At 45.9% G+C, this 26,956-nt stretch overlaps 2 protein-coding genes across 6 annotated transcripts in view; one reads left to right on the forward strand and one right to left on the reverse strand.

Moving 5' to 3' along the window:
- Positions 1-2,224, reverse strand: part of LOC116948372 (Fanconi anemia group M protein) — a 59,509-nt gene extending 57,285 nt beyond the window's left edge. For both annotated transcript variants that reach the window (XM_032964980.2, XM_032964979.2), the window contains exons 1-2: positions 897-2,224; positions 155-327 (exon numbers count right to left, since the gene is read on the reverse strand). In XM_032964980.2, the coding sequence (XP_032820871.2) occupies positions 155-327; positions 897-1,587 (864 nt within the window). In that variant the 5' untranslated portion in view covers positions 1,588-2,224. The remainder of the gene's footprint in view (positions 1-154; positions 328-896) is intronic.
- Positions 2,225-2,646: 422 nt separating this feature from the next.
- On the forward strand, positions 2,647-14,581 carry LOC142929723 (uncharacterized). 4 transcript variants are annotated; one of them, XM_076071482.1, is made up of 5 exons: positions 2,647-2,724; positions 7,478-7,546; positions 9,420-9,548; positions 9,827-9,966; positions 10,574-14,581. In XM_076071482.1, the coding sequence occupies exons 1-4, from the start codon at positions 2,686-2,688 to the stop codon at positions 9,947-9,949; spliced, it is 360 nt and encodes a 119-aa protein (XP_075927597.1). In that variant the 5' UTR covers positions 2,647-2,685; the 3' UTR covers positions 9,950-9,966; positions 10,574-14,581. The 4 variants fall into 4 exon arrangements, with proteins under 4 accessions (XP_075927597.1, XP_075927596.1, XP_075927598.1 ...); XM_076071481.1 differs by having other exon boundaries at positions 9,827-14,581; XM_076071483.1 differs by lacking the exon at positions 2,647-2,724 and adding an exon at positions 5,790-5,922 and having other exon boundaries at positions 9,827-14,581.
- Positions 14,582-26,956: the final 12,375 nt, after the last annotated feature.

Below are 26,956 nucleotides of genomic sequence, written 5' to 3' on the forward strand. Positions count from 1 at the left end.
ACCATGTTTATGCATGGTGGTCACCGATCCAAGCACCATCCAGGCTCAGCCCTGCTTAGTGTCTAAAATCTAACGAGACTGAGCAAATTCCAGGAGCTACTCACGATGCCATACAAACCAAAATGAAGGATGAGCTCCGACAATGGGACCTAACCTGGCAATAGGAGTAGTTTCCCATCGCTTTGTGGGCTTCATCGACGACCAAGCACTTGACGGCCGCCGCAGGGCAAGCTTCACTGCAGAGGTCGTTCTTCATTACGTGCGGAGTCAAGAAGAAGAGCCGTTTCCTCGCCCAGATGGCCTGGCGGTCTGAAGCCATGGTGCTGCCTACCAAGGAAAAGCGTGAAAGGAAAATGACACAATGGGACCTTTTTTTGTCAGTATCAATGAATTCAAAATAATAGTGTTTTTTACCCGTTCTGGCTATAAAACAGGTGCTAACATGTTCAAACACCAAGTAGAAACCTTTTGCAAGGAATAAATTCTACATTAAGCACGCGTACATGTGGTGAACATGCAAACTGATAATAAAATGACATCAGTTGTAGATTGTACATACGCATCCTCTATCAGCAGCCACGATCTATAAGCCAGCACAAATATACCCACCATTACTACCAACACCACAAATACCACAAAGACCACCATTCCGAAAACCTTCATCAAAATTACCATCATTACCGGTACCTCCACCACAAAAAAACCCCCGCTCCCCAAGTTTGTTGTTGCAGCTTGCCGACCCCCCCCCCTACTGGACATTTGTGAAAAGAGTTTCAGAGCTCATTGGATTCCTCCAGTCTAAAAAAAAGGTTCCGATTCTGAACCACTCAATTATCATCCCAACCAACCACCGCCACCATCGAAGCAATCCACAGACACACACACACAATAATCACCCGTCATCTCCGCCATGTGCTCCTGCGAGATGCCCATCACGTTGTGACACGCCTCCATCTGCTGTGCTACCAGCGGTTTGGTGGGAGCCATGAAGAGGATCTTGCCGGACGGGTACCACCGGTAGAAGTTGTACATCACCACGGCGGCGATGAACGTCTTGCCCAGGCCGGTGGGCAAGCACACCATCGTGTTGTTGAAGAGCGCCGTCTGAACGATGCTGTATTGATATTCGCGCACCGGGAAATTTGTCGGGTAGATCCAGATGTCACCGGAGCTCACGTCAAATCCGGCCAGGTGTTCCACCTCCTGGTGTCCCTTGACGTCTCTCCCAGACGCCGCCTCGACCTCAGCCGCGGCCACCATCAACACGTCGTCGTCGTCATCATCGTCGCCAACGTAGCCACCAAAGTCGACCTGCTGCCTGAACGAGGTCTGCTGACCCTCTTTGGTTTCAGGACCGGTCCATAACGACGGCCCCCGACCAGAGCTTGCACTAGCCCAGTGTCCCGCATGCCTCCCGGAGCCCACGGCTCCTCGCCTGACCCCAGCTCCTCGCTTGGAAGTCCATGGTTTTACTGACGATGACCTTCCTTGAGACGACGACGACGTTCCCACTGCACCGTCCGCACTGCCCAGCCTGCCCCCCCAGCTCTGGAAGAGAGTCTTCTGCTTGGAATTGCGGCCGCTCATGACTGCGCTGGCCGGGGCGGCCTGTGCATCCTCGGCTGTCGTCGTGACGATGAAGGCGTAAAAGGAGACGTTAAAGGCGACGCGAGGCGCCAGCAAAGAGTCCTCACCTCCGGAACGTTCAGGTTTTTCGGAAGCATGAGGTCCTCCCAACGCGGGTTGCCTGCTGGTATTGGAACACGACCAGGTCACCCATCAACATCAACGGGCTCCCCAACGTCTCGCTACTTTGCCAGCACCGTTAGGTCCACCAGCTTCTACCAACATCTCCGACACCTCCTCTGGGACTTGACGCAGTTCGGATGGAACCTAACACACACGCACAAAAAAAAACCCTGCAGAGTCTTTAAAGGTTATCCAGGTCTCTAACGCCCCAATACTTCTCGAATAGTGTTCAAGACATCGATCTCACACTCCTTATTATGGAACCTCTTAACACTTTCGCCTCGCCGAACCTCCTCAACTGCTCCAGACCGTCGCAACGCATCCAAAGCCTGCGGCCAAATTTCCAAGCTCTTTCTTGACTTGTTGCGCGCTTCCAGGGTGACCACGGGCACCTCCTCTCTCATCACCAGCGGAGCTCCGGCTCAGCCATGCTAGCTCAGGCAGACACGGGAGGAGTGGGGCGCCATCTTATGAAGGGAGACTTCCGAGCAGTGACGATTTTAAAATTGCTATAGGAAACCTCCCCACCCACCCGCCCACCCCCGCCAGTCTCTTTGTTAAACAAGTTATTTGGAGATTCACACTATATAGCTCGTCTATTTGTGGAGTGGTCACTGACCGAAACGTGTTCTGTAAATATGTTTTATTTAGGCGCCAGCAGTGATATTGACAAACTTTTAAGTTTGTTTTACTTGCTCCTTGGTTCTTTTGGTAAAGTCACGTAGGTATAAAAACTAAAATAAATGTAATCACGAAGTTTCGGGCGCAGCACAAGCGTCCGTCATCAGGTGGGACAACCACAGCAAGAAGTCCGTCTTAGTTTCGTGCGGTTGTCTTACCCAATATGGCCGACAAGTGCCCCCAAGCAGTGCAGCGCTCATCCGGTGTACATTTTTAAATAACGTGGCGCTCGTATTGTTAGTATGGATAGGCAAAATGCGTGCTTCCGTCAACAAAGTCAACAGGTTATATACGGTAATTGATATATTGCATTTGTGGTGAAGCACGATCCTGATGATGTATAAAGAAGTTGAGAGGTGGCAACCACGGCGGCGAGCTGGGGGGGATGGGACTCCCGACTTGCTGTTACTGAGTGAACAGGGCTCGTGGGTGTGAGTGTGGGGGCAGTTAACGGGCAGCCATGAGGCTGTCACTGGGTGGAGTTAATGGGCAGCCATGAGGCTGTCACTTAGGGGAGTTAACGGGCAGCCATGAGGCTGTCACTGGGTGGAGTTAATGGGCAGCCATGAGGCTGTCACTGGGTGGAGTTAATGGGCAGCCATGAGGCTGTCACTTAGGGGAGTTAACGGGTAGCAATGAGGCTGTCACCGAGGGGAGTTAACGGGCAGCCATGAGGCTGTCACTGGGTGGAGTTAACGGGTAGCCATGAGGCTGTCACTGAGGGGAGTTAATGGGCAGCCATGAGGCTGTCACTGAGGGGAGTTAACGGGCAGCCATGAGGCTGTCACTGGGTGGAGTTAATGGGCAGCCATGAGGCTGTCACTTAGGGGAGTTAACGGGCAGCCATGAGGCTGTCACTGGGTGGAGTTAATGGGCAGCCATGAGGCTGTCACTTAGGGGAGTTAACGGGTAGCAATGAGGCTGTCACTGAGGGGAGTTAACGGGCAGCCATGAGGCTGTCACTGGGTGGAGTTAATGGGTAGCCATGAGGCTGTCACTGAGGGGAGTTAATGGGCAGCCATGAGGCTGTCACTGAGGGGAGTTAACGGGCAGCCATGAGGCTGTCACTGGGTGGAGTTAATGGGCAGCCATGAGGCTGTCACTTAGGGGAGTTAACGGGCAGCCATGAGGCTGTCACTGGGTGGAGTTAATGGGCAGCCATGAGGCTGTCACTTAGGGGAGTTAACGGGTAGCAATGAGGCTGTCACTGAGGGGAGTTAACGGGCAGCCATGAGGCTGTCACCGAGGGGAGTTAACGGGCAGCCATGAGGCTGTCACTGGGTGGAGTTAACGGGTAGCCATGAGGCTGTCACTGAGGGGAGTTAATGGGCAGCCATGAGGCTGTCACTGAGGGGAGTTAACGGGCAGCCATGAGGCTGTCACTGGGTGGAGTTAATGGGCAGCCATGAGGCTGTCACTTAGGGGAGTTAATGGGCAGCCATGAGGCTGTCACTGAGGGGAGTTAATGGGCAGCCATGAGGCTGTCACTGGGTGGAGTTAATGGGCAGCCATGAGGCTGTCACTGAGGGGAGTTAATGGGCAGCCATGAGGCTGTCACTGAGGGGAGTTAATGGGCAGCCATGAGGCTGTCACTGAGGGGAGTTAATGGGCAGCCATGAGGCTGTCACTGGGTGGAGTTAATGGGCAGCCATGAGGCTGTCACTGAGGGGAGTTAATGGGCAGCCATGAGGCTGTCACTGAGGGGAGTTAATGGGCAGCCATGAGGCTGTCACTGGGTGGAGTTAATGGGCAGCCATGAGGCTGTCACTGGGTGGAGTTAATGGGCAGCCATGAGGCTGTCACTGGGTGGAGTTAATGGGCAGCCATGAGGCTGTCACTGAGGGGAGTTAACGGGCAGCCATGAGGCTGTCACTGAGGGGAGTTAATGGGTAGCCATGAGGCTGTCACTGGGTGGAGTTAATGGGCAGCCATGAGGCTGTCACTGAGGGGAGTTAATGGGCAGCCATGAGGCTGTCACTGAGGGGAGTTAATGGGCAGCCATGAGGCTGTCACTGGGTGGAGTTAACGGGTAGCAGTGAGGCTGTCACTGGGGGGAGTTAATGGGCAGCCATGAGGCTGTCACTGAGGGGAGTTAATGGGCAGCCATGAGGCTGTCACTGAGGGGAGTTAATGGGTATCAATGAGGCTGTCACTGAGGGGAGTTAACGGGCAGCCATGAGGCTGTCACTGGGTGGAGTTAACGGGTAGCAGTGAGGCTGTCACTGAGGGGAGTTAACGGGTAGCAATGAGGCTGTCACTGAGGGGAGTGTACAAGAATACGGTCGTAAACCGTACGGGTTGACAGAGACGATGAGTTCACCAGTTTGGCCTTCAACGTCTCTCGCACGGTGGACGAAGGGAATTCCGCACCTCTTGATCAGGGCGCTTGGCTACGTGCGGCGCGAAAGAAGTTGATCCATATTCTTGGTTCTTTCGGTAAAGTCACGTAGAAGGGAAATAAACACATTCCTGCGGAGGGAGCTGGTAGGAACGTTGGGTTGCTCGGTCAATGGCCAGGGTCAACGGCGGCGTGGTGTATTCCGCAAATATACCCGACTGTGAGGGCGGGCACAAGCCGGCGTGAGTAGGTTAAACGTTGAGTTTTATAAGGGCACCACGGGGTGACCAGCCCCTCCCCACCCAGCCCCTCCCCACCCAGCCCCACCCCTCTCATTTTAGGATGGACGACGGACGGACGGACACAATAATCCCCTGTGGGCTGTTGGTGTAACCAGGAGGTCCCTACCAATATAATCATCATCACACCTGATGATTATTATTTGTGTTGCAATCGAAACGTCGTGAGAATTTTATTGTTTAATTTGTATTATGTTATTATTTCCCTTCTACGTGGTGACTTTACCGAAAGAACCAAGAATATGAATCCCTGCAGTCACGAAAGCTTCAAATCGAAATTTAAGTTGATCCGTGTGAACCCACACGGTTTAGCCGTATTCTTGTACGAGGAAAAAATTAGTTTTCTGGTCCATACGGCGTACAGCCATTTCAATACGGTCAACAAAATGTACTGTTTGTGTTTCTCCCTTGTGATGGGACTTTGTAGGATGAACGTTGAGATTTATAACGGGACGGGGTGACCAATGAGATCTTAATTGGTCTGTAATAAGATATAATAAGGTATTTAAGTTCAACGCACAGTTATATGCATTCAACGGGGCCTAGGATTCGTAACAAGTGACATTTAATACCTCAATCGATAACGAACAAGGGGAATGTATAACGACTGCCAATTTAAAAATCAGTAATTATTACAACAAAAATAATCGCGTACAGTACTTTTCAATATTTCAAATCGACTCCATTTAATAATTAAAAACCGGAATCGATTACGAACGCCTTGACGTACACGTCATCGAGAATCGATTTCTCTGTCAACGATTCTGTTAGGATCGATCCCCCTTCCAACCAGGCCCCGGCAAGAAGACTGCCCCGTCCGCTCTGCTGTGACCTCAGCTGCCTGCCGCAAAAGAGGTTAAGACGTACGATTGTCGCTGCACCATTGACGAAAGCTGTGCTTAGCTGGCAACGAGGAGATGTAGAGGTGTAGCTATCAGGCGCTACGTAGCTCGCTGCCATCATATTCAGCGAGGTACCTGTACTGTAGGAGGGGAGTGGCCGTATGGGTGAATGGCCGTCGTACAAGTGAGGTACTCTTTGTCAGCGATTGGCTTCATTATCACAGTCAGAATATTTATACTGGATGGATCGTATGAGCTACAAAGCAAGTTTTCACAGATGTCCAGTGAAGTGACTGGTTAGACGAGCGAGGCGCTGTTTGTCGCTGCGTGGCTGCATTGGCGCCGTGGGACCCGTTTTAATCGGTGTAGTGTCTGAAAGAGTTGCAGCTGTATATTGCTGTACTGTATGAGGGTTCTGCTGCTGTCGTCAAGCGCTTCTAGGCTACTGTAGCTGTGTGTAGCTCTTCTTTTGTATTTGGACTGTGCCCGGCAAGCTAAGGCCTGCAGCGATAGCCATTATACACCTCCGATTTAGCACGGTTGGCTACGTACGGCGCAAAAGAGGTTCAGCGTATCAGGGCTGTTTGACTCACCTGTGGCACTTGAACGCCTGTGGACACATGGGATTGAGAGACACGACCACGGCTATGGACATAGGTTACCCATCAAGAGTATGGAACTTACGTTTGTGCAATACCGAAGAACATGAGACTGTGGATTTAACTGCAGCTCCTGGAGACGTGAACCCATCAGTGTGTAGGGAATTCGAAATTGAGGGCTCGTGGTAAATTAGAAGCTGAGGAATACATTATGCGGGACCCTGGGACATGACTACTGAACGAAGGCTTCCATGACAACAACATCTGTCATAGTCATTCGATGCAAATATCCGTCTAGCTTCAGCTTCGTCGTCGATGTTATCAATCAATGTCTGGTGGATGCCTTCTTGAGTAGGTTTCCTCACTTAGTCCTCACCACCTGCCGTCAACCCTTCTCGCGACGTGTTGTACCCCCATGCCCACTGTTTTTTCTTAAGTTAAATAATGTCTCGAACTTGTACGTTGTCAATTGGAGATACGTGCGGGTCATCATACGTTGTTAGAATTGCTTGTGTATGGCTGCTTTACAGCTGTGAACTCGGCTGTGTACAATGTAACGTTTTACTGTAGAGTGCAAACTTAACCTGTGGCATGACACCTTGGGCTGTGGACTAAACTGTGCAAAACATTTGGAGTTGACTTAGTCGAATGTCGTCACCAGCACTATGTACTGAGAGCGTAATGATTTACCTAACCACCACGGTGATCCGAAAAATTCATTCATAAAAGTCTCTCGTTTTTACCATCTCGTTTCTGTTGTTGCTTGCTTTTGGTACGTCTCCATTTGTACACCTGCTTACTCCATAAGCCTAAGTAATGTTTGGATATGGTTGCCCTATTTAGATTTCACATACATTGAACATTTTCATGTTTACTCGATTCGCTGCATGTATTGTGAGCCTTTGTATATTAGTCGATGAAAAGATGCATCTGTATTCAACCAAAGTACGTACTGTGTGGGCCTGGTAGAACTGTGGAAGAATGGACAAGGTTTTCGATGCCTCCTGGGGTCTGTCCAACGCTGAGCTCCTCCAGCAGGTACTGATGCACTGCCATTGGGTTGGTTCTGTACACCAAGGCTGTAATTATAATATATATGGGGGGGGCACATCCCCAATATTCAAATATGCTCAAAATGTCCCCCAATATATTGCTATAATAAATTGCTATGCTATGTAAATAAAAACAACAATTTGCTAAACCTTGGCCACAATATCTGGACTTGTATTCATATAAATCAATGCTTAGATTCCTGTTTATATGGTTGTGGTTGTACTTTATTAATCCCTAATCTCTGTCATTACATACAATGAAACAAGAAATGGTAAAAAAGTTAAAAAAAAACAGAAATGTAATACAATACTCTATTAGACATTATTGTAAAAAATAAAAAAAGTCCATCCCATGTGTCAATTAATTTTTTAATATTTTATGCAGGAAATTAGTTTTAAAATTTAGATATTTTTTTGGGTTGGGACCCCCAGACACCCTGGAAGATTTGGTCCCCCCCAATGTTGACTCCATGGCTACGGCCTTGCTGCACACCATCGGTGTGGATGGAATATTTTCCTTAATGAGGGCAGAATAGGAATTTGAAGTCTTTCAAGAGCAACCTGCACATTAACAGTCACATATGTTACTTCAAGAGGCCCTTGCATGCCAAGAACGCCGGTAAACAGTGTGGAACATTGCAGACGATCAGAATAAACATACATTTGCACACCTAGCTTTGACACGAAGATACTCGGGTAACCATCAACCACATCAGAATACTGTATCAACTGGCCAATGAGCACATCTCTATCATGAATGAGTGCGTGCGGTTGTTGCCATGATACACAAACTATGGGCCATAAAGTAAACCACTGCCATTTTTGCTCCTTCAATGGAGGAGGGATAGCAAAACTACACGAGCTCTCTCCTGAAGTGTTCCCGTGGGTAGCAGACCTCCGTTGGCATTTAGCTCCTCAACATTGCCATACGCAAGAATAGAATAGTGCAGCTCAGATACTTGAAGTAATGGATATATAACATTTGTGGGCCGCTTTGACGTGATAGGCCTCATGGGTTCATGGATTGTGTGATGTGAAGTCGTAGATGAGATTTGGCCAACGGGCTATAGGTTCCCCACTCCTGGTATATACACACATTTACAATAACATTACACATATAAGCAATAATGTCTATATTTAAGATGGCTTTCAGGAACACAATAGTCCAGTACATATTTCATTGTAAAAATTTATATTTACAGCCCTCAATCTACTTATGTAGAATTTGTAACGGAATTTGTAACGGCATATTACTTTCATGAATCGTAGATATAATCGATTCTCACACCCATTAATTTATTAAAGTCAATGAATCAATCATTATTACATGCCAATTATTTACTTAAAGGGACTGACTTTGTCCTTAATTAACATTACTTTTATTCATATTTTTGGTCTTTTCCCCATTTTTATCCCAGTTGTGCTAATGATGTCACGTTATAAGATTAATACATGGTTATCTCAAAGCATTGCAACCATTTGTTTTAGAGAATGGCTCACAGAAGCAGATATAACAGAGCAACCTCTGAAATTATTTCAAGTGACCTTTAGGCCACACATTCAGGGGCAGCATTTTCTCACTCCTGAGAGTAACCTGTCCTATGATGGTTAAACCAACATTTTTATTCCTTTTGATGAAGTTGGAATTAAACCAAATTAAGTGCAGAACCAAATGTAATGTAATGCTTGTTTGTGCAATCATTGGTAGCAGGGCTGAAACCATAAACCCGCTTCACTTGAGAATCCAGTTTAATCAAAGCTATGTTAAATCTAACCCAGAATCTCGGCGAGCTGCCCAACATCTCCAATAACTTTTGACTCCTTCAAATTTACCACCACTATCCAACACATGAGAGCAGATGGGGTTGCTGAGCTGGTTGTCCGGCAAGGAGACCACAAGTGACGCATACCAAGCAATCACAGCTGGCAGGGTCGCGTACGAGCTGTACAACCGCGTGACGGGCAAGGCTGAGATCGACAAATACAAGGTGCTTGTCCATGCATACCGGGAAGTCACCTACGGAGCACACTTCTTTGTGGTCCACTTTGCATGCCTGTAATTTAAGCGTGCATAATAGGTAAGATTACTGATCGTAATTTCTGAAATACTTCCTGATTGATGGCCTTATTATCTTACCTGATAGGATGATCGCAGCCCAGCAACTTTACACCAGATTGATCTTGTCCATTCCGCTTCCTCTTGTCGTTCATTTGTACTCATCCCTTCAACCCATCCCTGTAACCCCATTTGTATTCCTCTCCCTAGGCTGAGTGCCTGCAGGGCATCGTGAATTTCATCCGGGACAACCCAGGAGCCACGAAAACTGCCATCGACCAGGCCGTTCTGCTCCACGTTCAGATATTTGCTGCTCGGGTGGATGCGATGTAGGACTGAAGTGTGACTAGGTAAACACCTGTTTGGTGGACATCTTTAGAATGAACCCCTTGTTGGACACCTTGAAGAATCAACATTTTGTTAACTTTGCCATGCAGCCTTTTTCATAACATTTTAAATGTTTTATCTATGAGGCATCTAAATACACTCGTATTTCTATGCATCATATTGGAGTGGGCAACAACACCGTGGACTGGAGTGCAACAAGTGTGGGGGAGCCAACACGTGCACATGGGTTCTTAAGTTACGCAAAGTCACAAGCATATTACAATAAATAAATTGGAGTTTTATGCCATGTAATGGATTGCATCGTGCGGATTATCACATTTCAACAATGAACACGTATGTATTGCCATTGATAGACAATAGGTTTTCCCCTTTTTTCTGGCAACAAAACAGGTGTTAAGATGTTAAAACACCAAACTGAAACCTTTTACAAGGAATGTCTACATTAACCACAATGCTTGTGGTCAGAATGCAAACAAAACACTCTAATATGATATTGCCATTGAATTGTGACTTCATATGTACGTCAATAATACAAACAACATTTAAGAATTTGCTTTGAAATGTATCCACAATGCTGGGTTAGCTTCCTTTTCCTTTGTTATTTGGCAGCGATTCGGCATCAAGACGTTGGGTCTCAGTGGGCCGTCGCCTGGTGGATGCAGCAGCGCCACCCAAGGTGGGCGGCAGCCTGCTCCGTCGAATCTCGAAGCCTGATGTTTATGTACTTCAGGGAGGACTTGAGGGTGTCCTTGAACGGCTTCCTTTGTCCTCCCCTCGTCCGCTGCCCATTAGAGAGCTGGGAGAAAAGGATCTGGTGGGGAAGGCAGTTCTCAGGTACGCGGAAGCAGTGGCCAAGTCCATCAAGGTTGTTTTTTTAGAAGTATTGCTTCAATGCTGGTGGTGTCAGCATGCAGGACACTTGCACTTGATCCCCTGGATTTGATGGAGGCAGTGCTGTTGGAAGCGCTCAAGCGCAATGACATGGCACCAATACATAGACAACCTACCGGCAAGACTTAAAATCCTAGCATACCATCTTTAAAACTATCACATCTACACAAACACCGAGTACACACAACATGTAGCTTCAGATAATTTATTTTGGTGCAAGAAAAAACAGATGGTTACTCATGACAGCCACATGGTAGACTATGTTGGCACAAACAAAACTTTCCGTTAACGCTTATCAGAATATTTATTTATACAGCAGGAATCCGATGAGCTGTAAACCTCTTTTTCACAGATGTCCAGTCGGGGCAGGTGAGAATAATACAACACGTAACACAAAAACTTGACAGTGAAAAGTATAGCAAATATATACAAATAATACTAAACTATTTTTTATCCTACCAGGTAAAGCCTACTGAGCTATGAGCCTCTCATTCAGAAGCAATCTGGCAACAAATGATAGCTTAATGAACTGGTTTATCTTATAGAAATGTATTACAGCAAAATAATCTAAACAAATTTTGATTTAAAGCTTTCGTGACTGCAGTAATTCATATTCTTAGCTCTTTCGGTAAAGTCACGTTGAAGGGAAATAATAAAATAATAATAATATATATAAAACAATAAAAATTCTCACGACGTTTCGACCATAACACCTGATGACGACCGTTTGTGTTATGGTCAAAACGTCGTGAGAATTTTTATTGTTTTATATATTATTATTATTTTATTATTTCCCTTCAACGTGACTTTACCGAAAGAGCTAAGATTATAATCTAAACAAATGTTTGTAATAGTGATCCCATCATATCAGATGTTTATTAATTTCCTTCTTTCTGAGAAACCTAGACCATTATCGCTCACTAGGCGGGTTAGGATTGAAAACTAACTACAGGCAGTCCCCGGATTATAGGGATGAAACTACAGTAATTAAAGAAAACAGTACGGGAGGCACAACTATTTCCGGCTATGGGATTTTATTTAGATTTGGGGGAAATTGTTGAGTTTCCAACATACGGAAAATTCAGGTTGCGGATCTTCCTCAGGAACCTAACGCTTCCGTAACCCGGGGATTGCCTGTAAGGAGGGAGCATCTGATATCAGTCTAAATCTCTAAGTCTCCAATGTGTCTGCTAAGGTGCGCGTGTGTGTGTATGCAGTGTGTCTCCGGCTCGTCTTCTTTCTTCCTTGAGTGTCCTTTGTGTAGTCCGAGCACTTGGGAGCTCTCTTTGTGTCCTTGATGCCACCCAGTTTGAAGACTGAGAGTCGTCGATGTCCACGGGGATGGCATTCTACTCTGGTGACCTACACATAGCACACATCATCACCACCACAATTATTCCACTGGCCAACAGGACACCACAGAAAACTGCATGTCATTGAAACTACGTAGAGAAATGAATTGCACCGAAAATGGCTGATAACTCACGTGGTAACCACCTTCAAAATATAATTGTGGGCCGAGTAAGAGTGCGTACAACACTGTCAGACAACACTGTTTGACTTAGGGTAAATTCTCCAGTTTGAGGTTTTATGGTTTGTGAAAATACATCATGAGTACAACTTACCGCATATAGAAGAGGATGTAGGCCTGGTCTTGAAGCACTTCTGACTTGGCGACTGGCTCCACGTCAGCATCGTCCATTCTGAACCAGCTGCCATTGCTGACCTGAAGGAAAAAATACATGTACACTTAATTACGATCATTACCCAATTGCACCTGACTCATTTAAAAGCCAGCCATAGTGAGAGATCTGAAAGTGGAATATTATATGGAAGTTAACACGTGTACTAATATGCTTCGTGTGTGTGTATGTATTATCATAGTGGGAAACAGTAGCGTAGCGGTTAGCACATTGCACTACGAACCCGGCAACCAGAGGTCGATTCCCGCTTACGACGTAACACCAGTGACGATTATCTCAACTGGTCTTGGGCCTCGTTCCCTCGGTCCACTCAGCCTCAAATGAACACATGGTGCAATACGTAAAAATTACCACTCAGGGGACAAAGGCGGCCGGGCGTAGTGCTGGCCACCCACCCCCGCGTGTGTCATTCTGGCTTTGACAGGTGCTCATGAACAGCACTTGCCCCAACAGTCGGGTAAGGCTATATGGGGGATATTTGTTTTTTTGTTTATCATGCAGAACATCACCTTGTTGTATGAGTAGTAGTGGCCGCTATTGGTGGTGGTCCCGTGGTGCACAATCACCGAGTAGAGTGAATAAAGTTGCGACTCTTGCACAACCCGACTGGACATGAACGGCCGTATGTCGAGTTTTTCAGGGAAGAGGAACTCCTACAAGGGATGAGGGAGGAGACAGTGATGGGCCAAGCATTAAAAGAGAGGAAAATAGGGAGCTGGCTAAGCAGGGGCAGAAGAGGGGAGCAAATTAACGTATTGGCGGTACACTGGTGCACCGTATATATATAAAAAAAACTAAAATCACATTTTTCACAATGATATATTTTCCTGCGATTCGCAACCCATTTCAGGAAATTTTGTGGGGGTGCGTCAAAATAATTTATCGTGATCTCAAAGCAGTCGGAAGATGAGTGTCGGTTCACATTTTGATGTTCTACTGTTTTATGAGGACCGGTGTGTCATGCTGTACCGGTGTACCGCCAATACGTCCAAATGACAAAAAACGTTGAATACAAAATATATCTCAATATCAGATTGCATTCTGTGCAGGAAGTAAAAATCACCTTGTCGATTTTGTGGCCAAACTCATCGTATCGCTTAATGGTGACGATAAGCACATTGGGCACCACGTGCAGGCTCACTCTCTTTGTTGATTTCCCCATGCGCGAGCACCTGTTCGCCAGACAATAGCAACGTTAGTTTACGGACGAGGTGCGTGTTTCATCACACACTGTATAAATGGGGATATACACGAACGTTTAAAGGTGCACGATGGAAGATTGCATACTCACATTCCACATCTGTATTCTGCAAGATTCTCGGTCTTTGTGAATTCATGAAAAGCCTTCACCAGATCCAGGGATTTCTGTCAAAAGCCAAGAAAGCACAACCATGGAAAATTATTACTTTGAATAGAAATTCAGAAAATAATGAGCTAAGTGGCTCTCTGCAGTCAACTGGTTGTGGTACATAAATATAATGAATGACAAAAAAAATCGACATCAGGCTGCAGCCTTCCCAATTCTTACGTTGATATTAAGAGAGATGTCAAGGCAAGAGTCCAACGTGTCTGAGATGCTGAAGCACTGCGTGCACTCAACTGTGAAAACACATAATATGAAAACATACAATATTACTGCTGCACATTGCATAATCATAATCAAAAGTATTCACGTTAACTGCCTAATATCATGAAAATGTTCAGATACCACCAACCCAGATGCGACTATAATTGTTATGTAAAAACATATTTGGTGAAAGCTGTAATGGCTATTAAATACATTTATTGTTGATACTGTGTTGGCAGTGGTGCCCTAACATTCGTCAATAGTACTGCCTTACAAGGAAAAATATGCAATTGGTGACATTTTCAGGAGTGCTCATTATTCATAGCACAGAAGCCAGAAACATAGGGTGGGCTACGAGTTGGATACTGCACTGTACACCACGTGGCCTGATGAGAAATTACATTTGGCGTACAGAAAGCTTTGATTAACTCTTGCGTAATAAACATGTGAAATCTATTTCCGTATTCGGCATCTTTACTCACTTGTGTAGTCAATGATGATCGGGATGGTCTGATAATTATACAACTTTCTATTAACGATGAAATATCGGCAACTACAAAACACCGCTCACTGCCACGTGCACGATGGCTCCGCCCTCTGTCCAAAATGGCTCCGCCCCTTTTCACCCTGAGGACCTCGTCACATGAATGATGACAAACTAATTTGTATTCAATGTTAAAGTTTAAAATGTTGCTGGCAGATTGCATGTTGGGTAGCCTCGTCGCAGCGTGGTCAAAGAAATAAGCATTAGCACAATCCAGTTAAAGATGTTCGTATATTGTTTTATATTTTTATTATTTTATTGTTTCCCTTCTACGTGGTGACTTCACCGAAAGAACCAAGAATATGAATCCCTGCAGTCATGAAAGCTTTAAATCAAAAGATGTTCGTATAGTTGATGCAACCCCTTTTAACCTAGAGAACTCCTCGGGAATGGGAGTAGAGTGAATGATATAACTTGTAAACAATGAAAGAGAAACGGGAAAGGGAATGCATATTTTGTGCATGTGTGCTTATGTCCTTGTGTACGTGTTTTTTTTTACATCTACAGAGAATATAAGGTTGCATGCGAGAGCTTGCATAGCCCAGTATGGGTTGTGACATTGGGTGAAATCACTACTTAAAGGGTGGATGTTTCCAAAAGGAGCACAGGAACCTACCTCTCGATTTCAGGTACCCCCTGAAGATCTGGTGGATCAATGTTGGGGTCTCCATGTCAATATTCAGCCTGGAAAAACACGCAATGAAACACATAGACAGCAACTCCAGAGGCAATATCTTTACCAGATGAACACTCGGGAGAGTTACATGTTTTTCCCTCCTAGTATTAACTCGCTGAAGTGGCAATATCTTAACCAGATGAACACTCGGGAGAGTTACATGTTTTTCCCTCCTAGTATTAACTCGCTGAAGTGGCAATATCTTAACTACCTCGGCAGCTATACAGGTCATGGGTTTGATCCCAATGCTGACGCCTGTAAATTTGCAGTTTGCATTTACTCGCTGTGGTTGCGTGTATTTTTTTTATACGAGCCCACCGATTTTTCCCTCCACATTTAGAAACAAGCATTTAGTGTATTTGTTAAATAATAATTAAAATAAAGTGAATACAAATATGAATAATAAAATTAAAATAAAAAACAAAAAAACCCACTAATGTAGACTGGTTCTTAATCGGAGTGAGCGTACTGGCAGTCTATAATGTAGACTGTAGCCTGGTTATCCTGAGAACAAATAGTTTTTTCTGAACAATCCAGGCATCCATGTGCTGGTATTGTGCAACTATTTATGGAGTTTGCTGGGGCATGCAGTACTTACTGGCTTTGGTTGAAGAGGCAGGATTGGTGCAGAGTATCACGTAACTCAGAAAGACATGCGCATTTTCCTGCCTGCCAAAACACAGGTCCTCGCCGATGTCTGTGTGGAAATGGACAGAGGTCACAGATGATGTGGTCACACAGTTGCTGGCACAGTTAGTATATAGCTTGTGAACTCCCTCATCAACTAAATCGGAAGATTTGTGGGTTAATCAGAACTGGGTGTGGCTGGCAGTGTTTAGAACGAGCATCAAGAGAGTAATGCAAGACTGGAAGAACATCCAATGCATTGGAGTTGTAAAATCAGTGTTGACCAAAACGAGTAATTTTCTGTTCGATATTGTATACAAAAACTGATTCAAACTGCCCTTTCAGGAGATTTTGAGATGACCGATGTTTCAACGTCAAAGACACTTGGGAATTGTGCTGGAACTTACTTTTGAAATTGAGAACTATGTCGATGGGATCGATGGCCATGCCCCGATTCATGAAGGTGTTGAAGACGTGTTTCTCCAACAGACACATCATGCAAAACTCAGTCTGTTTGCCTGTGAAGTGGGGCAGGGGTGACACAGTGAAAATACAAACCAATCGCACAAATTGCCCAGCTGCGCACAGCCAGGTAATCTACACAACACTCGATTGTAGCTCGTCTCGAATGCAAAATATCTTGGGAGAACTCACAGGTCCATGAGTGATCGCTGTAAAGCAAAAAGTTTTCCAGCGGCGCCGTGTACGTGAGGCCCTGCAGGCTGGCATTCACGAAACACGTATTCCCGAGGTTGTTGAGCCCAGCACCCTCATGTAGATCCTCCTGCCACTTGAGAACTAAGTTGTCTGTCGCAGGTGTTATGAATTCTAAAGATGGAATGCTGTCCTCATCTGCACACATGACATGATGGAAACACATCATTAACGCTCACAGCACTTTTATTATAACTCAGCACTGCTGAAGGGAATGGTTGAAAAATTGGGTGCCTTTGCCTGTACCCGTGCTGGCATTTTTTTTTGTGGTGCTGTTAGGTAGACACAATCCTCTTCACCAGCTGGCGAAATGCAAATGTATTAATTTTTTTTGAAATGTTCAGCACTAGTAATCAGAATTGCCTGAAGAGCATCTTCAGCCTGAAAGTTTTACATCCACAGCAATGGCTAGACAACCACAGCAGCGTGACGAGATATCAAAGTGTACGTATGTGTGCACGTTGAACTTCTTTCACACCATGCGTAGCCATCCATACTAATCAGAGGAACAGGGTCACGCCAGCAAACACTTACCTCCCGCATTAGGTTTGTGCAGCCCAGTCGTGCTGGACTCGGTCACGAAAGACACGGCGGATGGAACGGTGCTGTGTTGGATCTCCAGCCCCTTGTCATCTGCTGCTGACACCGCCGGGGGTGATGTGGATGCCTCATCCTTGACGATGCTGGAGATGGTGTCCCCTTCTGCCCGTTGAATACTCTCGGCCTCCTCCTACGGCAGCAGTAAAAGCAGCCTTAAGTCACAGACACGCATCGCCACTACACTGCAGCATTGCTCAAACTGCGAAGTGCGGATTCTTATTTCGAACAACATGGCAAGCCAATCTAATAATGGAGACTCTGCTTTTAGATACCAGGATCTATCTTTGTTTCCAAAGAAGTTGGACAAAAACATACTCTATGTCTAAATTCTCCATAGTGATATTCTGAAGACGTTACGTTAAAAAGATGCATGTGATATCACTTGAGCGCAAATACAGACCCATATGGACACACATTCCCAAACGGGTTTACATCCCTTCATACGCCCTCCCCATTCTTGCAGTGCGTGAAATTGGAAATCATGCATATTTTAAAACTCAAATGGCTTAATGTGCTATTCATGCAACGGTTAGCAATCTGGTGTTGTCGTACGGAATTTGGTGCTTCAATTTCCTGGCATGTCAGTAGAAATACATCCTTCCCACCTTTATTCACCCTGCAGTATAAATAGGGACACCACAGGTAGTCGATGGACAAGCCATGTGTGTTGTGGGGTCAGGTGTGGGTGCTCCCACATTTTCCAAGATGTTTGGTGGGTGTAGAAGGTGAGTTTCCTCTCGTGCAAACCCAACCGCGAGCAATCGTATGATCAAACAATTTAAAGGCTGCACCTTTACGTATGGACTGGTCTTCTTTGCAAGTTTTGCAACGTAAATTTAAATAATTTTTTACCTTAATTTTATAAATACTGATCTATACTACAGGTTTTTTTCTTGTTAGATCGTGTAAATATATAAATGTTTCGTTAAACCGCCCACCATCCGACACAGCCAATTAGTAAGGTTTATCACTTAAACAGAACGTGCCATTTCGTTACGAGTACAGCACACCGGTGTGTTGGAGAGCCAAGCCACAACATTTACAATCTGAGTACGACGTTTCGCCAGTAATCTAACCCAAAAGAAAAAAAGAAAGGACAAAACGGTATTATGGATGATTTTGGTCGCGAAAGCATACGTGATAATTGAATTTTGCCTAATCACCTACTGTGATCTATCCTCCCTCTTTGCTGCTCCTACAGCCTCCCTTACCTTAGTCAGATGATCTGCATTGCTTTCATCAGATGATGATGTCTCCTCACCGTCCTTCCCCGCACCTCCGAGCAGCACGTTTGCCTAGGTACGGTGCAAAAGAAGTTCAACATGCATCACGACTTTAAACTGGTGTTGCAGCTTTCAAAAGACTCGAAAGGGGGCTGCCTTTTTTATCCTCACTTTCTGACTCAAACTGTTGTTGAAGCTTTCAACAACGTTAGCCTGCTTTATGTCGGCTTTAGCGTCACACTCTGTTGGAAGATTATATAACTTGGCTCAACGTAGTTTTTTAGGTAGTTAGTACGACTTTTAAATTAATGTAGTGCTTCAGGTGTACCCTGTCCAGAGATAGGTAAACCAAATCATCTACTGGTATGTGTTTTGGGGTGACAGCAAAATTTAGTCCCCTAGTCAGTACTGTTTTCAGATTGTCCGAAATCGGGGTGCTACTCTGATTAATGACGATTTTGTTAACATCTAGTTTTGTTATATGTGGAACTGGGTTCTTCTTTGATAGGTGGTTGAATTTAGAAATCAGGTTGGCTTTACATTTGACTGACAGTGACTCAGCAGAAGAAGCAGTCATGTTGTCTACGTGATTCCAATCAGAAGGTGACATTTTTTTGTGTTAACATTAAATAAGCTTGTAGGAGAGTCCTGTCTAAAGTATCGAGTTCAAATCGGAGTAGCCTTATCCTCTCTGAGATTAAAGATAGACTGGCCTTAAGCAGAATCTGTTTATAATTCGGAGAAGATACAGCAGCAGAAGTGAGTGTGAAAGCGATGGGTATTACCTTGTGATCGCGGCATCTTTTGAGGAAGGTCAGCGTCTCGTTGAGCTGTGACTTCTTGTCCCGTTGTCTGTTAAAAGCTCTAACAGATAAGTGAAAGCCCTCCCCATAGAGATTAAATCTAGAAAGGATAAAGCTGTGTCGTGGTCACTGTGAGTGCGAGGAGGGAGACGGAGTGTTTGGTGTTCGCATACCGGTACGAGTGTGTACAGTACTGTTTTGCGCTCGTGCGAATACGCGCCTGTTTGCGGCGGGTACGAGAGTGAAGAGTGCTTGGTGGTCGCGCGCACGCACGGTTGTTTACACCGGGGCGGAGCGCTTAGCGTGCGCGTGCCTACGCGGCTGTTGACGGGTGTGCTGTTCGTCGGGCGCGTGCCCAAGCGACTGTTTTCGGTGGTGTAGAGCGCTCGTGTGCCTGTGCGACGGTGTTGTGGTCGCGGGCCCGCACGATTGCTAATCGCGAAGTAGCGAGCTAAAGCGCCGAGCGCGCGTATTCGCGCGACTGTTCGAACGGGCTCTTTAACTCAGAGCCGGGCGACCCTCCTCAATCGGCGGCGCGCGCACGGCAAACGCCCGGCCCGTCCATCCCTCGACCCCAACCCCCTCGCGTGCGATTGGTGTACGGGGCTGGGCAGGGGGTAGAGGCGTGTTTGTTATTACCGGGGCACGTGGAGCGGGGGTGGGAGGGAGACACGCGCCGCGCAAGTCTGCTCACGGGCGGGAGAGTTTTTACGGGCGAACGCGCTCCTCGCGGTACACCGCCTCGCAGCGCACCACGAGCGTAAAGCGACGCGCCCTACCCATCGGTTAAAACATGCAGACGGGGTCAGCAGCACAGGAAGGCGGGGTAGTGGAGGTCGCTAGCCCGAACCCCACAGAGTAGCCGGGGGGTAGTGGGATAAATGTGGCGGGGGAGTCGGGAGCCAACGGCCCCGACAATTCGGTGATGGCGGGGGACATTCGCCCCCACACATGCATGCAAAGGAAACTTATTTTTATCTTAACAGTAATAAACGTTCCGTGCCGACCTAAACGGTTATTGCGAGGCAAGCGAGTTTGTTCAGGCGAGTGGTGACTTACATTTGCAAGAGGAGTTAGAGCGTGGCGACTCATTCGTGCCCTAATTTCAGTTGCAGAATCTGTGTGTAAATGTTATGTTTTTATTTTCTTGTTTTACACTTAGTTAACTTGCATTATCTTGTTTACTGCGGCTGTAGGGTGAAATCACTTGTTAATATCCTATTTTCCTTACTACTATTTACCGTAACCCAACAGTAAACTTTTTTGTAGCTATGATTTTACGCATGGGGGGCGGGGGGCTGGAGTATTTCTAATCAGGGTCTTGTGGCAGCACAAACTCAAGTATGTACAGTCAGTCGTTTTCATACGCGAGGCTCTGTGACAGGAATACAGTGTCCACGATGCCTGAATACACAATTTACGGTGCTCAAACAATAAAAGTGCATCGTTGCTGTGCACAGGTGTTCCGTTTTACATGGCACGCTCGCCTGTCCACAGTCCACGCTTTGTCCAGATGATGTGGCCCACGTATCTTGAGGCGACAATGGATCGTGTGCCAACACGCCTGCCCTCCACCCACCAGTGTCAATCATCATTTGGTGCCAAGGATATGGTCTCTCTGCTATGGAGAGCAGTGTCCATAACCAGTGTTGATTGCTCAGATTTGTGTCTCGGCTTCAATGCTTAAGGACCTTTGCATGCCTCCGATGTCCAGCATACTTCGTGACACGTGCTTGCCAGTCAGCAGGTGTCGGTGGTTGTCGAATAGTATCTGACTAAGTAAACAAAAAAAATTATGCTGCAACATTGTCGGAAAACCCACAACTGCTCTACACATCAACTGGAGTCCCCGCAGTAGTGCGAATCCGTTTTTTGCCCAGAAATGTTGGAAATGTGGCCACCGTTATAATTCGTGGCAGAATAGCAGCATAAACAACTGCTTGCCATTTTCACCCTTGTTAAGGCTCATCGACAGACGCACAGCATAACGGACACGTTGATTGACTGCCATGAAGCGGGTCAAGTGATACAAGCCGAGAGCCATCTTCACCAACTGGGGTCTCGATTGAGGAGGAAGTAGCACGACAAAGGCTTGAAATACAAGCAGGGCTTCATTTCTAGCTTATTTAAGATCGCTGGTACACCGAATTGGTATGCGACTTTCCAACCATAGAGATCTACCGGATGTGATGTGGTGGTTGGACAAATATTTAGCGGGTCGCTGACCAGAGGACATCCGGCTGAAATTAAGGCCTGTTTAAATGCCACTGGAATCGACGGTCATTGCCTGCAAAAGACGTGGGTTTTGTATTAAGAGGCCAGCCATCCATTGAGTGAATGTATCTGATGGCCACAGCACAGTTCGCAGACTGATCCTATGGTGAGAGTTGGTCATCGATGTCTGGAGTCCCATTTGACAACAGTTGGTCTGATATGTGCACGCTCGGGACTTAACTTTCTTTTGTTCCGACCATAAAACACCACCGCCACCAATAGAGTTTGTGATAAAAGGCAAGCGTTTATTAGGTCCTCGAAGATTCCTCTCGCGCTCATCTAGCAACTTCAAAGTGCACCGGCGGATCCCTTTGCAGCATCGTGTTTGCCGCAGCGCGCTAGTTCGTCCTCTTGCTGCAGTTACCGCGAATCATCCGTGATGTGCCACGCAAATAAACGCTCTTGAAATAGTTATGCAAAGTGTTTATTCCTTTTAACAGAGTAACGAAAAGTAGGTTTGTTTGTTTTTCTTTCTGCTTCGTTGTACCTTGATTGAGTAATGTGTGTAAAGTGTCTAATGGGGTGGAGGATAATTCATCGTGCATACACAACTTCATTCGCTCGCTTGTCTGCTTCCACACATTTGCTTGGCCTGAGAAAAAGCAATTTCGCTGTGATATACGTATAAACAGCATATATTTTTTTGCAAATGCTATCGCGATGTTGTGTTGTAATATACCGCTCACTTTACAAGGTCCCACATTTCTGGTGGCAGTCATTCGGGCTTGTGTGTTCCATGTTATAAACTAACCAAGGATAAGAGTGGCCACTCATGTGTGAAATTGTCGCCAGCGCTGCCGTACTTAAACCAGATGCTGCAGATGCCGTTCACGAAAATAAAAAAAATATACTAGTTTGAAACTTCATTCGATTGCAGGCCCCAAATCTGCAGTCCATCGTTGTACTGTACATATATTGTACCCTGGTGTGCTTTTAATTGAACACATGAAAGTACATGACATTATAAGACGCTTTCCGATTTTGTACAGATCGTCATTACATTTACAGAATAAACTTACATAAAAAAAACTCGCGTATTATTGTATACCTACTATGGCCGTCTGCTCATGTGGCATTTATAAGGTCTACCTTGCAGTAATGTAATTAAATATCTACCATGTATATTAATACCACCTGTGACAATCAGCCGGAATGTACCCGATCTCGGAAGCCAAGCAGACTTGAGCTGGATAGTGATAAATAGGTGGTCATACCAGCTTGTTAAAGGCTTTGAGGCTACATGCAGCATATCCACTGTTCTACTGCACTTTTATGATCCCCACGTTTGGTCCCTGCCTTCAAACCACACTGATTGGAATGGTGAAGTATGGTCAGATAATCATACCGGTGTGCAGAAGCCCTCGTATTAATCGATTATTGAATGGAACCGGTGAGGGTGCCGATGATTGCCTAGAGCAGTGTTCTTCATTGCAAGTCCCGCGGGCCACTGGTAGCCCCTGATGGCCTTTAGTGTGGCCCCTAACGGGCAGCCCCCGACAATACAAATTTGAAAAATGTTCATCGTGCTGTCAAATCACAATAATTTTAAATACGTGGCGACCATCACACTGATGTGTTATTGGCGAATGTAGCCCCCGCACCTCTGGAAATTAGAGAAAAACACTGGCCTAGAGCATGAAGATAGGGCCTGGGACGTGACCTTCCTCCACCAGCTCGTGTTCCACAGCCGCCTCGATCTGCACGCACACCCACTCGGTCCACGGATCATCCACGGGCGCTCCCTTCGGGAAGGTCATTCCACTTTGTAATTGCAGTAATAATATTTGAATTACCAATGGTCGAGATCAATTAAGGAGTTGCAGCCAAAGAAGAGGAATATGCCAAAAGAGAACTTCCATTGCGCAGATGGAGAGATTACATCGGCTCGTGCGCACGTGGCTCTATGCGTTGTTACATTGAACATCGCTCGCGGTCCTGTAACGGCTTGGGGAGGCCTTCATCAAGCCGTAAATTGATCATGGCTGCTGATGCTCCTGCGTGGATAGCATTCATCCAAAAAGGTAGATAGGTTGATGGACTCAAGTGTGTGTTTTTATTTGTATGGTCGAGAGACGCAAGATGGAATTTTATCAGTATAGTTCGCCTCCAATGGGCCGTGGCTCTAGACCATATTTGTGTCACATGGACCATGAGAAAAGCCACCCAAGCGGGAGGTAAAACACGCTACTCAAAAAGCTCAGTGTACATGATTCAAATCATTTTTCTGCACACTGCCCTCTCCTGCTAGCTCACCTGAAGTGACACAACTTGGACTTTAAAAACGTAAAAATACACCACATTTAATGGCCACGTGACAAATAATGCTAATTACGCAGGAAAGTCACATTCAGTCTCGAGATTACTTGTCAGGAGGGTTCTGGTGCGTTGGGACGTTTTGCAAATCGCATGAAGTTTGGCTTCACGTGAAAGGAATACTGGGAGAAAACAACGCGTAACACGAGGATAACGTGTGGGGTTTTTTCTGTATCTGCACAGGCATCTCTCGAGCCGATTTTCGACTGGACAAATCTGCGTGATCCACCAACCCCTTTCCCTCAATAAAAAAAATCAAACCGTATGATCACGCGCATGTGTGTGCCATGATGATAATCGGCGGCGATTCCGCGTCCGCTCCAAGTTGCAGAGGATTTACGTTTCGATTCCTGCGGACGTCCCGATAATTATACACCTCTGGAGTATCAACTACAATAGATTAGAATGCATTTTTAAATACGCAGCCTGCTTCGCATCCAAGATCCCCGTGGCGTCATTCGCAAGCATGAAGCCATTGTGCGTGCCGACGTTTTTCTCCAAATTTGTTACGTAAAAAAAGTACCTGCGATTGGAATCATGGCAATCATCACCCCCACAGACTGCAAAACGTGGTAGGACTGGCCTGAAAAAAAATGATTATTGGGTAAACAAGCGTTATGGCAAAACATAATTTCGAGGATGAGTATGATGAACTTTTAGGGATGACTTATTGATGGCGAGGTTCAATCGTCAATGCAGCTGATGAAGAATGCGAGTCCAATCCCATCAGATCAGGGAGCTAAGCAGGGTTCAATCTGGATAGGGCTTGTATGGGCGACCACTACTACGCACAAACAGGTGCTATAGGCTGCTGCGGGGCTACGTAAACAATCGTTCTGTACTTCAATGCATCCACGTATATGCTGCCCACCTTTTACTGGTAGGAACGAAGTTGTAAACTGAGTGTACCAGCCTGCAATAGATTAATGCGTCCGTCCGTCCGTTCCCTTTCATAAGAAGTGAAATCTCGTGCTGTTGGGTGTCACAATACTTCAACGAAGTCAAATCTCGTGCTGTTGGGTGTCAAATCAGCAAAAGACAGCGCAGAGACTTGATATGTCTTATTGCACCCAACATTTGGAAGTCACATTATCTCATTTGCGAACTTCGCTTTTGGGGCTGTGGCAAATTCACTGACGCCTTTCTCAGTCCCGAATTCCACAGTGCAAGCCCTTCCCACATTCATCCTGCCAGCAGCTTGCAGAACACCCGTCATCCACGCTTACAGGGCGAAATATTCCTACAATCGTCCGTGAGAGCTTGAAGAGACCCGAGCTGTCATCTATTAAATGTGACGGGTTCATTATTTTGTATTGTGTGCACAAATGCAGATATTATTATCAAACAAAATAATATCAAACGCAAATGTTAAGGGGTATTAATTTCAAGGGCAAATTTGAGCCTCTTCATGCCATTGTATCTTAAAATTTATTTCAATTAAAATGTATTTCAATTAAAAAAAATTACGTCTATAGCAAACGCAATTCAATTGATGTCAAAAGTAAGCGCAATTCAATTCATTTTAGTGAATAAAATAGGATAAAATAGACGACTCCTTTGTTCATTTCATTCCAAAAGGCATACGAAGTACATACCAGAAATAGCTCACGATTTGGCTATTCTATTCTTATTGACTCAAATTTTGTTTATTTTCCTGGTGACAAATAAATCTACATGGAACCGAGCCAAATATTCTTCGAGTAAATAGACAGCTTTGGTACATTTTCAGCTAATAACATTGAATAAAATGGACGCCCCCTTGAACATTTAGTGAATAAAATTGGATAAAATGGACGACCACTTTGTGCATTTTATTGCAAAAGGCAGAGGAAATATCCCGTGTTGTATATTTTACAACTGGATTTTTTCTGTATACTTAGTTCCTTTCACAACAATGTGCTCACACTTGTGGATTCGGCACTATGAGTTTTTCTCGGTACAAGACATGAACACCATGAGCAACAACGACTTCGAAGACACCGACGGATTTTTGGATGCCACCGTTGAAAAGCTGCTTGCTGAAACAGAGGTCGCATTTGTTGCTGGAACCCTTTACAAAATCGGAGACAAAATCGCAGATGCCATCGACCCAAAGCCAATCCCAGCAGGCGCCGCAACTGCGCCAACGCCATCCAACATGCAACCACCACCTCAATCGTAGTTTAGTGATCCAAGATAGTATTTCATAGTGGAATAATGAACTATCGAAGACTCTCGAAGCCTTGTCTCTCAGTTTTGTCATGACATATTCAACACAAATTTACAGGTATAAGACCATAAGCCGATCATGTTTCGATTTCGAGCAGAAATGCTAATAATACGGAGTCTAAAGACCCATACTACCGTATACCGGGAAAAAAATCCTCATTTTTTTTAAATGCAATTGTTGTAATTTTTCGGCCCAGCCCTTAACAATTTTATGATACATTGCTCCAAAATGAGCAGATTTCAGTCAATAAGGATTTCACCATTCCATTCCTCTACAGAGGTTAATTTGTCCGAAGAACCCTCAACGATTTTGAGGGCAAAAAAGTGGGAAGACGCTCTCAATTTGCACAATTTTACGTAACAATGTCATAAAATTGCGCAAAATTCCAATGTTCCTACCAGCCCACCCTGCAAGGACCTGTTACCCCGCACTGACCAGTGCGGTGAAGTATGGTCAAACAACCCCCACGCCCCGCGCGGCGCTGAGAGGCGCTCATACAGTCGTGTGTGGCGTGTCTATCAAAATATTCGATTCATTTTCTCACCGCTCCCGGCGATTTCTTGCTCCGCCTCCTCGCAAAGCCTCGGGGTCTCTGCGGAGGAGAGCTCCAATAAACTGCTGCTCTCCCCCGGTTCCTCGCCGCCTGCCGGCCCGACCGACTCGGCGGCGCGAGCTCTTGGGTCACGGGCCCGCGGGCACGGCCTTTGAAATCCCCACGAGAGGCCCCTCTCCCGTGCCCGAGATCCGCCTTCGTCTCCTCCATCCCCGTTGGTCGTGTTGCGCTGCTGCGCGACGCGATGGTGGAGCCGTGCCCAGAGGTGCACTCGGCCTCGGGTGCTTTGGGGAAG

The sequence above is a fragment of the Petromyzon marinus genome, chromosome 33 (assembly GCF_048934315.1).
Source record: "Petromyzon marinus isolate PM22_M1 ecotype Great Lakes invasive population chromosome 33, UKy_Petmar_22M1.pri1.0, whole genome shotgun sequence".
In the NCBI taxonomy this organism is placed as follows: Eukaryota; Metazoa; Chordata; class Hyperoartia; order Petromyzontiformes; family Petromyzontidae; genus Petromyzon; species Petromyzon marinus.